The sequence below is a fragment of the Salmo salar genome, chromosome 16 (genome assembly GCF_965601325.2).
Source record: "Salmo salar chromosome 16, fSalSal1, whole genome shotgun sequence".
NCBI classification, from domain to species: domain Eukaryota; kingdom Metazoa; phylum Chordata; class Actinopteri; order Salmoniformes; family Salmonidae; genus Salmo; species Salmo salar.
The window spans coordinates 72,339,271-72,353,406 of NC_138306.1; the positions used below are offsets into that span (position 1 = coordinate 72,339,271).

Below are 14,136 nucleotides of genomic sequence, written 5' to 3' on the forward strand. Positions count from 1 at the left end.
GGCAATTTAAATTCACCATATTTGATTTAAAGAACAAAAAGGTTCCATTTACAATCCAAAACATTTGAAATCGTAAATGTATAATGGTAAACACAGTACAAACGGTAGACAATCGTAAACAGTTACTTTATACCCTCAATGTAGATATTTGGATTCAATTTATTCTTATGCAATACAGTTAATTACCAAAAAAAGTCCAAACTCAAAGATAAAAAGGTAGCCACTCAGACCTTCAGTATGTCTCAAACATACTGTTTAAATGTAACGACAACAAATGAATACACATGGACCAATTAACACTAAAGAATGTGTGACGGCTGACAGGATCCCTTCTGTAGAATAAATACTATATGACCTGGTGTGATGACCTGAACAGGCATTTCCTGGTTTGGCTCCTATAACCCTGAGGAGTTAGCTGATTGGTGCACCGGTGGTGGCAAGTTTGTAATAGGCCCCTTTGAGGGCCATGAGATGGTCATGTGGACCCTGTTCGATGACGACGCCCCTGGACATAACTGCGATGATGTCAGAGTTCTGGATGTTGGAGAGACGGTGGGCGATGATGATGCAGGTTCGGCCCTCCTTCGCGTTATCCAGCGCCTCTTGCAGTCTGTAACACACACACACACACACAAAGCTTTGAGCTGATTTCACAATCACTCATGACTCACCGTGATTACTTGATTACTGCCTCTGCCTCAATACAATGGACCTAAGGCACAGGCAAATTGCATGCTTGCCTTGCCTCGTACCAATTCTAAAGCTATTTGAAATAGCTATCTGTAATAAAGATATCTGTATAAATTGAATCTATCCTCATCAGGTTCAGCACTTCTTCTACTGTTCGTGGTGATGACAGGCTGTTGTCATGGAGACATTACCTTCTCGCTCTCCGTGTCCAGGGCTGAAGTGGCTTCGTCCAGTAGCAGGATCTTAGGGTCGCGGATAATCGCCCTGGCGATTGCTATGCGCTGCTTCTGTCCCCGAGAGAGCTGGGAGCCCTGGGAACCCACGTTGGTGTCGTATTTCTAAAGGGAGAAATTAAAACTTTAAAAGACTACGGTGTCAAACAAAGGGCACAGAAACTGGACATTTGTATTTGGATCTTAGTGTGCAGGTATCTTTGATAGAAACAAAGATGTTAGAGTGACTTGCCACAACTGATTTAAATGACATATCTAAATCGTTGGCGTTTCCTTCCTAATGGTGCTACAAACTTCAGTGGCAATTTTGTGTTGTTTTAAGTTGGTACACTGACAATATTGTTTTAAATTAGTACACAGACAGTGTTGTTTTAAGTTAGTACACTGACAGTGTTGTTTTAAGTTGGGCTTTCTTGGATGCGGAGATGATGTCATTCATGCTGACTTCGCGCAGGTTGTCTCCGTACTTGATGTTGTCTCCGATGCTGCAGTCAAACAGAATGGGCTCCTGGGATACGATGCCGATCTTGGAGCGCAGGTACGAGACGTTGACCTGAGTCGAGTCATGGCCATCAATAATCTGCAATGCTACGTGGAAAATCCAGTCAACTATCCTGTGAACTAATCCAGCTCCCAGGATACCCTCATCCTCTTATAGTCTTTATACCTCTAGAGAAATGTATGGGGATATTGCGTGCTGCTGAGAGAAACTGAGGACTCACCACTTTTCCCTGGTCGGGGTCATAGAATCTCTCCAGTCGCTGGACGCTGGTGCTCTTCCCACAGCCGCTGCTGCCCACAAAGGCCAGCGTCTGGCCGGGCTTTACCGACACGTTGAGGCCGTTCAGCACCTGGATGTCTGGCCGGGTCGGGTACGTGAACTTACAGTCAATGAACTCTAAGTTCCCTCTGAAATCAGGCTGAACGAGAGAGAGAGGGGGCGTGAGCAAGAGAGATAGTGAGTGTGTGTTTGTGTGCGCTTCCGCGACTTGTACCCATTTGTCCCCCTCGTTGCTGTAGACGCTGATCTTTGGCACGCGGTCGAGGAGCTGGAGGAAGCGGGCAGCTGAGATCTTGGCCTTGGCATAGTCTGGGGTGTAGGAAGAGGCACGGCCCAGCGCTGTGCCACTGGTCACTATGGCTGAGATCACTCTGAACCTTTCACAGAGAGACAATGGGGTTTAGTCAAGTTAATATATAGGAATTAACAAAGGTGGTGGAAAGGTGGTGGAGGTAGTGGAATACATCTTGGACAATGTGATTTCATGGTCTGTTTATGTTGTTGACAGGTATGCAGGCAGACAGGCAGGCAGGCAGACAGTTTCTCTCACCTGAAGACCAGGCTGTAGTGGAGGCCCTCCTGCCGCACCAGGTACCCTCCAAATCTGTAGGAGGCGCTGTTGGACATGAAGACAACACAATGGGCGAAGCCGTAGCAGGCGCCGTACACAATGGCCTTTTGGTTGGCGGCCTGGTACGGAGCCTCCAGGTGAGCCTCGTTCATCTCCACAAAGCTCTGTTCCTTCCCCAGCCCCACGATGGTGCGGATGTTGTTCAGGGCCTCGCCAGAGATCTACAAAAGATACCACAGAGATGTCACAACCACCCACCACTACCAACGTGTAAGTCTAGAATAGGAAGTAGGAACTGTATACAGTACAGGAACTCTACGCATGATCTCTAACACACTGTAAGATAAGCTCTCCAGTGGGTTTACTGTGACCAGGTTTCAGGAAGCGCTCACCTGATGTCTATAACATACATTACAATAGTTATAGGCTGAAATATCTTAGAATATGACACAAGGGAAGTTCTGTGGTAGTGACTTTGCTTGAATGACCCTAACAGAAGCTTTCGAGGAACATGTTGATAACGTATTGATAACTAATGTGAGAACTAACTAATGCTAGTGTACAACCATGCTTCAATGACAATTCACTTCCAGTCACAGTAGCACTATGTGACTATAGCCTGTGTTACAAACAGCCCTGGCCAGTGAGTCAGTGGAGTACTGTAGCCTACCCGTCCTGCATCCTCCATGGCCTGTTTGTCCTGCTTGGCGAAGCCAGTGAGCATCTTAGCCTGGAAGCCTCCGGAAAGAGCCAGTAAGGGCAGGAAGCACATGATGACCAGGCTGAGCTTCCAGCTGAAGTAGAAGGAAATGATGACGGCCACGCCAATGTTGGTCAGAGAGTTAACGATCATGCCGATCTGAGAGCCCGTGGCCTAGGAGAGGACGAGGGAGCGGTGTCAATCACTTTGGGTCAGATTAGGTTATTTACCCAGAATGCCAGATGGGTGAAGTTTTCTTTTGTGTCCTGTTTCAGGTTCCCCATCATCCTGCAGCGGAGAAAAAAAGAACATACTATTAAATGTGACCTTGTTTTTACGTGTCACAATTCTGAGAAACATGATAAGAAATAGACTCCCGAGTGGCGCTGCAGTCTAAGGCACCGTATCTCAGTGCTAGAGGTGTCACTACAGATCCTGGTTCAATTCCAGGCTGTATCACAACCGGCTGTGATTGGAAGTCCCATAGTGTGGTGCACAATTGGCACAGCATCGTCCGGGTTTGGCCAGAGTAGGCCGTCATTGTAAATAAGAGTGTGTTCTTAACTTACTTGCCTAGTTAAATAAAAATTCAAAAACCGTTTTCTGTTTAATTTATCATTTTTACCAACAAGAACACAAATCACACAGAATATAAGTCATGACAAGTGTTTTTTTTTATCTGAGGAAGATGCACTTACATGTATGCATCGTTAGGTTCTGTAATAAAGAGATGATAAAGAAATATTACACTTTTCTAAAGCATTGTTTATGTCAGGAAAATTACATCAAATCCATGCATTGAACAATCATATTTATGCAGGTGTACCTTCATCAAAACCATTGTTTTCTTCTCCCAGCTTTTTGATGCTGTGCAATTTCACTGATTCAGCAGGCATCCTGGACTGTCTACAATACATTTATAAGAGAAAAAATATATAATAAAAATGAATTACAAAGCCAAAATACAGCTGTCAGGAGAATTTTGAATCCCAATGATAATAACTAACAATTATTAAAGCTTTGACTAATTCCCGAGGTTTGTAAGACCCTGAGTTTAATAATAATTAGGCAAAGACTCAGCTTCTGCAAAAGGTTCGTACAGTTTATTCACAAGAACGTTCTGAAGTCCATAATACAAAGACATCCATTTTATAGTTCACTCCCTACTTACGCACATACATACACACGAACAGTAGATATCCTACATACGAACAGTAGATGAGTTGTATCCCCTGTTTATCACTACCAAGCCGGCAGTTCCATTCCCCCGAGATTAGAGGAACCTTGAAAGGACTCCCTGTCCTATCATAAGTTTCTCAGAGTTCTAGCCAGGTCAGGTCATGCATAGTTCAATGGTTCTCGGTCTCTCCTTAGTCACACTGAAGCTTAACATTCTAATTCATTATACATGTTACAGAATCGAATAATTACTAATAGTTACATTTGTCTAATTATTCATTATATCTGTTACATCATGTCATTGTTACGTTTGTCGTACGATGAAGGAGACCAAGGCGCAGCGTGTGTATCGTTCCACATTTTATTTTAACTCTGAAACTATGCAAGACATACAAATAAACAACTAAACAAAATAACAAACCGTGACGAAGAGGTGAAACATACACTACCTCAAAATAATCTCCCACAAAACCTAGTGGGAAAAACAACAACTTAAATATGATCCCCAATTAGAGTCAACGATGACCAGCTGCCTCTAATTGGAGATTATCCCCCCAAAAAAACATAGAAATACAGAAACTAGAACCCCACATAGAAATACATAAACTAGACAAAACCCCCAACATAGAAAAAAGAAACTAGAACCAACATAGACATAAATAATCTAGACAAAACCCCCTGTCACGCCCTGACCTACTCTACCATAGAAGATAAAAGCTTTCTATGGTCAGGACGTGACAGTACCCCCCCAAAGATGCGGACTCCGAACGCACAACCTTAAACAACAAGAAAAACAGGGAGGGTTAGGGTGGCTGTCTAATGTCGGAGGCGGTTCTGGTGCGGGATGAAGAACCCTCACATCCGGCTTATCCGCCAGCATAGGAGGCGGCTCCGGTTCGGGGTGTAGCCCCTGCTCTGCCAGCTGATCCCTCCGCTTTCGTGTCACCGGACCGCGGATCATCGCAGGAGGCTGCGGACCGCCGGACCGCTGGCGGGGGCTCCGGACCGCCGTCTCAGGAGGTTCCGGACCGCAGGCCGTCTCAGGAGGTTCCGGACCGCGGGCCGTCTCAGGAGGTTCCGGAATGGGAACTGTCGCCGGAAGCTCCGGACTGGGAACTGTCGCCGGAAGCTCCGGACTGGGAACTGTCGCCGGAAGCTCCGGACAGGGAACTGTCGCCGGAAGCTCCGGCCTGGGAACTGTCGCCGGAAGCTTTGGACTGGGAAGGCGCACTGGAGGCCTGATGCGTGGGGCTGGCACAGATGGCGCCAGACTGGTGACACGCACCTCAGGGCAAGTGCGACGAGCAGGAACAGGACACAACGGACTGGGCAGGTGCACTAGAGGCCTGATGCGTGGGGCTGGCACAGGTGGCGCCAGACTGGTGACACGCACCTCAGGGCAAGGGCGAGGAGCAGGCACAGGGCGTACCAGGCTGGATAGACTCACTGGAGGCCGGATGCGTGGGGCAGGTACAGGATATACTGGGCCGTGGAGGCGCACCGGAGGTCTCGAGCGTAGAGCAGGCACAACCCGTCCTGGCTGGATGCTTACTTTCGCCCGGCAAATGCGGGGCGTGGCACAGGACGCACTGGGCTGTGAATGCGCATTGGCGACACAGTGCGTGGAGCCGGCACAGGATATCCTGGACCGAGGAGGCGTACTGGAGACCAGGAGCACTGAGCTGGCACCACACTTCCTGGCTGAATGCTCACTCTAGCCCGGCAAATGCGGGGCGCTGGCAATGAGCGCACCGGGCTGTGAATGCGCACTGGAGACACAGTGCGCATCACCGCATAGCACGGTGCCCGACTGGTCACATGCTCCCCACGATAAGCACGGGGAGTTGGCTCAGGTCTCCACCCTGACTCTGCCAATCTACCCGTGTGCCCCCCCAAAACATTTTTGGGGCTGCCTCTCGTGCTTGTCTTGATGGTATAACGCCTCATAATATCGCCGTTCTGCTCTCGTTGCCTCCAACTCCTCCTTCGGACGGCGATACTCCCCGGGCCCTGTCCAGGGTCCTGCTCAATCCAGGATTTCCTCCCATGTCCAACTCATCTTCCCCGTAAACGCACGCTGCTTGGTCTTTTGGTGGTGGGAGATTCTGTCACGTATGTCTGAAGAATGGGACCAAGGCGCAGCGTGTGTATCGTTCCACATTTTTATTTAAACTGTGAAACTATGCAAGACATACAAATAAACTAAAAACAAAACAACAAACCGTGACGAAGAGGTGCCACATACACTTACTCAAAATAATCTCCCACCAAAAACCTAGTGGGAAAAACAACAACTTAAATATGATCCCCAATTAGAGACAACGATGACCAGCTGCCTCTAATTGGAGATCACCCCCCCCCCCAAAAAAATTGAAATACAGAAACTAGAACCCCACATAGAAATACATAAACTAGACAAAACCCCAACATAGAAAAAAGAAACTAGAACCAACATAAACATAACTAAACTAGACAAAACCCCCTGTCACGCCCTGACCTACTCTACCATAGAAAATAAAAGCTTTCTATGGTCAGGACGTGACAGTCATAATTACGTTTCAGGGTGAATTTGTTTAGTCATTAACTTTAAGCATATAATTCCCTTATCAACATCCCATTTGAAATGTATTGTATTATCACTGAGATACCTACCAAGTTGTTGTTTCCCAAATCCAATAAAAAATAACGTATCTCCTCTTTACATTAAAACCATTGTTGAATTCTGCTTCTTTACATTATAGTCAATCCAATTGTACAGTACACTAATGGGCTCCAGTCCGTACTAAGACATGTGCTGCCGAGTCCACCTGACAGCCTGGTGCCACCACTGTGTGTCTGTAGAGATGGCAGGTGGTCACTGATAGTGGGTAAAAAGTAGACTGATGGGGGACTGTGGGCTGGAAGAGGCTGAGGCTCTCTGCACCATGTGCAAGCCAGAACCAGGCCGGAACTTGGTGTCATACGATCGTGTTTAGAGGTAAGTGTCCTGTCGGTTCGTACTGCCCAAGGGGCCGATGACCCAGCTATGCAAGGAGTAGGAGAGAGCATGGTACAAAAACCAATCCAGACCCTTTACTACATAGCTCTTCTTGCAATGAAAAGGAATCAGGTAAAATCATGTGCATATCAGGGCTTTATACTGGCAATTGCACTCACGGTGATATGGGTTTTTCTTACATTCAACCATAAATTAGAGCTAAATGGATGTTATGAGAACGTCAGATAATCATTTTCAAGAATACATAACAAGTAATGATATTAAGCCACAATCACCATCACAATCTGAGGTACGCCAACTTTCGTTAAAGTTCTGTTGTAGAATTTTTTTTTAAGTGATCAAAGACCATTGCAAAATGTATAAGACATCCATCGAGGATTGGGCTCAGTGTTACACATTCATCATATCACATTGATGACTTCTAAAGATATTACAGTTTATCGGCCCTTCTGCATGTGAATACAAACAGTGTGTGAAGACAGCTTCAACTCTTGGAAAGTATCCTAAGTCAAACACCTTCCACGTCATCACCCTCCGGGCTGCTGTCCTCTTCAGTCCTAAACACGCCAATATGATCTGAAATATGATCGCCAATATGGTCTAAAATGATGGTCATATATTTCTGTTGCATTTGCATTTTAGCAGTCTTGTCATAACAGGTTTCTCCTAACTGGGATGTTTTGTTGCTTTTACTTGCTTTCATGGGGTTGGGAAGCCATTACTAACAAGCAACAGCACTTCCAATTTGAGCCCACAACGTTATTCCATGAGTAGTACTTTAACTCAAACCAATTTTCCTTTTTGTTTGTGAATTGTAACTGTAAATGGTATATTTTCTCTCACCATTGGGAAGCAGGTGATTAGGCCTATGTGCCCCTGGGGCTGTGACACAGTGCTTGTGAAGGCTACTGACACGTGAAGAAAAGGTTCTGGAAACATGCTCGTTGAAACATGCCCAAATAAGCAAACAGTTTGTTACATAATGATTAACTCCCAAAGTAGGTAGTGTTGCACAGTATAGCAACATTATGATAATGGTTTGCGAAGTGAATTACAGGCCACTGCAAGCATTGTTCTTGCTCTATTGTGGCACAACTATGACTATTAAAATTGATTGGCAGATAGTCATGTTTACTGACTACTAATACAGCTTGCCTAGATCACGCCTATGTCTATAGTAGTTCATCAATTAATGTAGCATAACCTGTCAATTAAAAACCTATTTTATGAAATTAACTTTGAGTGGTAGATAAGGTGATACATAATTAACTGACACAGATTTGGTTGGGGTCAATGAATGTACAGATGTAGGATCTTAATTTGATTACCCTGTTGCTTGAGAACTTTGCAGGAAATGTAAATGTATTTGAGGTTTAAAAAGGCTTCTGAAGTGTGTAATTTCCATTTTGAAATGTCAGACTTGATTTTCCCTTACGAAAAATGTATCAACCCCCTCAGAAAATGTCCATTAATTATAATCCACATAATAATTAACATTTCCTGTTGCTGCAGGATCCTTTTCCTGCTGTAGCGAACTGGCTCAAATTACGATGAGCAGAAAGTATTTATATTATTGATAAAGCCCTTTTTCAATAGCCTACAAGTATTTGCCGCCATCTAGTGATCATTGTAATACAAGGCATGACCGTGAGTTAGTATTGAGTTGAACTATACTGAACAAAAATATAAACGCAACATGCAAGAGCTTTTACTGAGTTACAGTTCATATAAGGAAATCAGTCATTTGAAATGAATTCATTAGGCCCTAATCTATGGATTTTACATGACTGGGCAGGGGAGCAGCCATGGGTGGGCCTGGGAGGGCATAGGCACTTGGGGGCCAGGCCCAGCCAATCAGAATGAGTTTTTCCCCACAAAAGGACTTTACTATAGACAGAAATACCCCGCAGGTGAAGAAGCCAGATGTGGAGGTCCTGGGCTGGCGTGGTTAAACATGGTCTGCGGTTGTGAGGCTGGTTGGACGTACTGCCAAATTCTCTAAAATGACGTTGGAGGCAGCTTATGGTAGAGAAATGAACATTCAGATATCTGGCAACAACTCTGGTGGACATTCCTGCCATTGCATACCATTTGCATGCTCCCTCAAAACTTGTGTTTTGTGACAAAACTGCACATTTTAGAGTGGCCTTTTATTGTCCCCAGCACAAGGTGCACCTGTGTAATGATCATGCTGTTTACAGCTTTTCTCAATTGCTAAAACACTAAAACCCATTGGCTGAACAAAGTTCTCAGTTGCCTGGACTCATTTAGCTAATTATGCAGTCTGTTGTCTATACCTTAAACCATTTCACGTGGTAAAATACAATTTGCAGATCTCACTTAGACTTTTCAGCAAAACTCTAAACACATTCTCATTCTCAAAACACATTCTGCACTCTAATGCGCATGTCATCCATACTGGTAAACACAAGTGGCAACAATCAAATACAAATAGAAAACACATGTCATTGATTGAACACAACCACTCAAAATTTATTTAACCTGTTTGAAATGATGCGACACAACCAATATAAGCCAGTTCAGAGAGCAAACAGGTTGTTGAAGGTGGGAAGGAGAAAGTCTGAGAATGGATAGAAGAAACAATGTGAGAGGACGAGGACGAGGACGAGTGCGTATGTGAGGTGGGCGATGAGGAGGGCAAGAAAGAGGAAGAGGAGGACGAAGAGGAAGAGGAAGACAAAGAGTGGAAATATCTGATGAAATTCGAGCAACAGTTATAGACCATGTTCTTGTCCATGGACTGACAATGAGGGAAGCAGGACTTAGAGTGTAACCCAATTTGAGCCGATTTTCTGTGTCCACCATAGTAAGGATATTCAGAGAAGAGAACAGGTACAGTATACTAATGTAATTTTGTAATTGCAAATTTACTGTACTACACTGTATGCAGCTGTTTCAATAGACATTTCTAAAGTTAATCACTGTATGTATTGTACTGCATGAATATGTTTTGTAACTGCACAACTACTTTTTGTAGAATTGCAAGGCTGCCACATGCAGGTGGAAGGACAGCTATATTCACTCGGGAGCAAGAGGCCGTTATAGTTGGCATGGTCCTTCAAGATAATGCAATACGACTCAGAGAAATCCAGGAACGAGTGATACAAGACAACACACACTTCCAGGGAATCGACAGTGTGAGCATTTCCACAATTGACCGTGTCCTCCATCGTAACAGGATGCGAATGAAACAAGTATACAGAGTACCTTTTGAGCTCAACTCACCAAGGGGGAAAGAACTGCGAGCTCAGTATGTGCAAGTAAGTGTACATTCAGAAACATTTACTGTAATCCAGATTGTCTACAGTACTAACACATACTATGTGAATGATATTACTCTTCAGTACATACAATGTATGTGAATCAGAAGTGCATACAGTAGGCCTAATTGTACTCTACAGTATAGCACTGTCTTTGTATGACTTACAAAATCCTACATACAGTATATTGTATTTCTACACAGACAATATTTGACTTGGAATCCTTGGACAGACCCCATGAGTTCATCTTTGTCGATGAAGCAGGCTTCAATCTAACAAAGAGGAGAAGGAGAGGCCGAAACATGATTGGACAGCGGGCCATTGTTAAAGTCCCTGGTCAACGAGGTGGCAATGTCACAATCTGTGCTGCTATGAGCAACCATGGTGTTCTACATCACCTTGTTACACTCGGGCCATATAACACCCAGCACCTTCTAAGATTTATTGCCAATCTAAGATATATTTTATTTGAGCAGCAGGTTCAGGAGCAGCAGGGTCAAGAGCTAAATGAGAATCCTATTCCCACCTATGTGATAGTGTGGGACAATGTCAGTTTCCACCGAGCTGCTCAGGTAAGGGAATGGTTTAACATCAATGGGCAGTTTATGAACTTGTACCTCCCTCCATACTCGCCTTTCCTAAATCCGATTGACGAGTTTTTCTCCTCTTGGAGATGGAAAGTGTATGATAGACAACCCTACACCAGAGTAAATCTGCTGCAAGCCATGGATTTAGCCTGTGGTGATATAGGTGAGGAATCATGTCAGGGCTGGATAAGGCACACAAGAGGCTTCTTCTCCCGTTGCCTCAGGAGGGACAATATTGCTTGTGATGTCGACGAAGTGCTCTGGCCTGACCCAGCCCAAAGACAAGAAGAAGCACATTGATCACATGTTTACTCCTTTGATTTTTGTCCCTTTTAGTATTTGATACTGTAGTACAGTGCATTGTAGGCAGTATACTGTACAATGAACAAATTGTATGGCCCTGAACATTGTGCTTTCCATTTATTAACAGCACTGACTGCTCAATAGAGTTTGACTGGTTTCAGGTTCATATCAACAAAGAACAAGAATTACAGTATCACAGAGACAAAGGACAAGTTTGTGAGATGCAGGGTACAGTACTGTAAAAATAGGGGTACAAGGAGGAAGAACACAATTGCAAAGAGCAAAGCAGAGTAGTAATTTCTGATCAATTTTGAGCTACTATGATAGAACATGTTTTCGTTCATCAAAAGACAATGACGGAAAAATACAAATATTTTTTTTAGATTATAAATGTACTTCTCCCTGAGAATTGTATGTTTTGAACAATGTGTTTTCTATTTTTCTGTGTATTGTTTTCTGACTGCTTGAGAGTGTATATCATTTTGATCACTTTGTTTATGATTTGAGAGCAGTGTTTGATTTTGAACACAGGTAAAGCTGTTTTGAGGCGAATGTTTCATTTTGCGAGAGGAGTCAGAGGTTATGTAAATAGTGCTTGAAGATGAAGTTTTGTGTTTAATGTTTTCAGGAAATGGGGCAAGGTTTCAGAGATTGTGTTTTAGCAATTGAGAAAAACGTATCCGCTTCTTGACATGCCACACCTGTCAGTTGGGTGGATTATCTTGGCAAAGGAGAAATGCTCACCAACAGGGATGAAAACAAATGTATGCACAAAACTTGAGATAAATAAGCTTTTTGTAAATATGGAACATTTCTGTTATCTTTCATTTCAACTCAAATCAAATCTTATTTGTCACATACACATGGTTAGCAGATGTTAATACGAGTGTAGCGAAATGCTTGTGCTTCTAGTTCCGACCATGCAGTAATATCTAACAAGGAATCTAACCTAACAATTTCACAACTACCTTATACACACAAGTGTAAAGGAATAAGAATATGTACATGAAAATATATGAATGAGTGATGACCGAACGGCATAGGCAAGATGCAGTAGATGGTATAGAGCACAGTATATACATATGAGATGAGTAATGTAGGGTATGTAAACATTATATAAAGTGGCATTGTTTAAAGTGGCTAGTGATACATTTATTACATCAATTTTTCCATTATTAAAGTGGCTAGAGTTGAGTGAGTATGTTGGCAGCAGCCACTCAATGATGGCTGTTTAACAGTGATGGCCTTGAGATTGAAAAACAGCTTCTGTCTCTCGGTCCCCGCTTTGATGCACCTCTACCATCCTCGCCTTCTGGATGATAGCGGGGTGAACAGGCAGTGGCTCAGGTGGTTGTTGTCCTTGATGATCTTTTTGGCCTCCCTGTGACATCGGGTGGTGCTGGTGTCCTGGAGGGCAGGTAGTTTGCACCCGGTGATGCGTTGTGCAGACCTCACTACCCTCTGGAGAGCCTTACGGTTGTGGGCGGAGCAGTTGCCGTACCAGGCGGTGATACAGCCCGACAGGATGCTCTCGATTGTGCATCTGAAAAAGTTTGAGAGTGTTTTTGGTGACATGCCGAATTTCTTCGGCCTCCTGAGGTTGAAGAGGCGCTGCTGTGCCTTCTTCACCACGCTGTCTGTGTGGGTGGACCATTTCAGTTTGTCCGTGATGTGTACGCCGAGAAACTTAAAACTTTCCCCCCTCTCCAGTACTGTCCCGTCAATGTGGATAGGGGGCTGTTCCCTCTGCTGTTTTCTGAAGTCCACGATCATCTCCTTTGTTTTGTTGACATTGAGTGTGAGGTCATTTTCCTGACACCACACTCCGAGGGCCCTCACCTCCTCCCTGTAGGCCGTGTCGTTGTTGGTGGTAATCAAGCCTACCACTGTAGTGTCGTCTGCAAACTTGATGATTGAGTTGGAGGAGTGCATGGCCACGCAGTCGTGGGTGAACAGGGAGTACAGGAAAGGGCTGAGAACACACCCTTGTGGGGCCCCAGTGTTGAGGATCAGCGGGGCTTAGATGTTGTTACCTACCCTCACCACCTGCGGGGCGGCCCGTCAGGAAGTCCAGGACCCAGTTGCACAGTGCGGGGTCAAGACCCAGGGTCTTTTAATAGATGCTGTGGGTGCAACATCACCGATGCACTTGCTAATAAACTTGCTCACCGAATCAGAGTATTCATCAATGTTGTTGTTCGGCGCAACTCAGGAAACATGGGATGAACCAGTGTTGCCAACTCATTTTCAGGGGAAGTTGCTAGAGGCAGGTCAATTTGTTGCTAAAAGTTGCTAAATGACGTTGTGACGTCATTGCGTGATGACGTCATTATGTAATAACGTAAAACTGCATCGTTACTAGAATACACAATAATGTTACTCAAATTGACTGGCCATCAATATGATTTGACATTTGTTAGTTTAGATTTGTTTGTTATCATATATTTTTTCATTTGTAAAGGTAATAAACACAACACATTTTATATCATCAGATATTCTTCTTTTTAAACACAACACATTGAATTATTAAACAATTACACATTATTTATTTTCTTTTTAACTAGTAAACCTACACATTCTGAACAATTATAGTTTTAAGCAGTGTATTGGTAGTTAACATGCTACCTAACTGATCAACAATTATAGGTACAAGCTAATAACAAGGTATATATGCTATCTTATTGAACAAGCAATTTAACTCAAATAATTATGTGTGCGCTAGGCATCTCTCTCCAGGTTGTTCTGCTGCTTGGCTGGCTAGCTGCTCAATGGTTTCCTCCAGATATTGCCACTGTTCTCGCACACACTGCAGT

At 44.0% G+C, this 14,136-nt stretch overlaps 1 protein-coding gene across 1 annotated transcript; it reads right to left on the reverse strand.

Annotated features, from left to right (window-relative positions):
* Window positions 1-316: 316 nt before the first annotated feature.
* Window positions 317-5,115, reverse strand: LOC106574578 (bile salt export pump-like). The gene is made up of 8 exons (XM_082962415.1): window positions 5,014-5,115; window positions 2,946-3,149; window positions 2,255-2,496; window positions 1,919-2,075; window positions 1,646-1,843; window positions 1,309-1,503; window positions 877-1,028; window positions 317-610 (listed from the first exon to the last, which is right to left on the reverse strand). Exons 1-8 carry the CDS (start codon window positions 5,113-5,115, stop codon window positions 412-414), a joined length of 1,449 nt encoding a protein of 482 aa, XP_082818541.1. The 3' UTR covers window positions 317-411.
* Between the last annotated feature and the right edge of the window lie 9,021 nt (window positions 5,116-14,136).

Coding starts and splice junctions, on each gene's coding strand:
- LOC106574578 (XM_082962415.1), bottom strand. CDS start 5,115: ATGATCCGCGGTCCGGTGACACGAAAGCGGAGGGATCAGCTGGCAGAG. Junction 1,029..1,308: donor AACTTAAAACAACACTGTCA/GTGTACTAACTT, acceptor TTCTCCCTTTAG/AAATACGACACCAACGTGGG. Junction 611..876: donor ACGGAGAGCGAGAAGGTAAT/GTCTCCATGACA, acceptor TGTGTGTTACAG/ACTGCAAGAGGCGCTGGATA.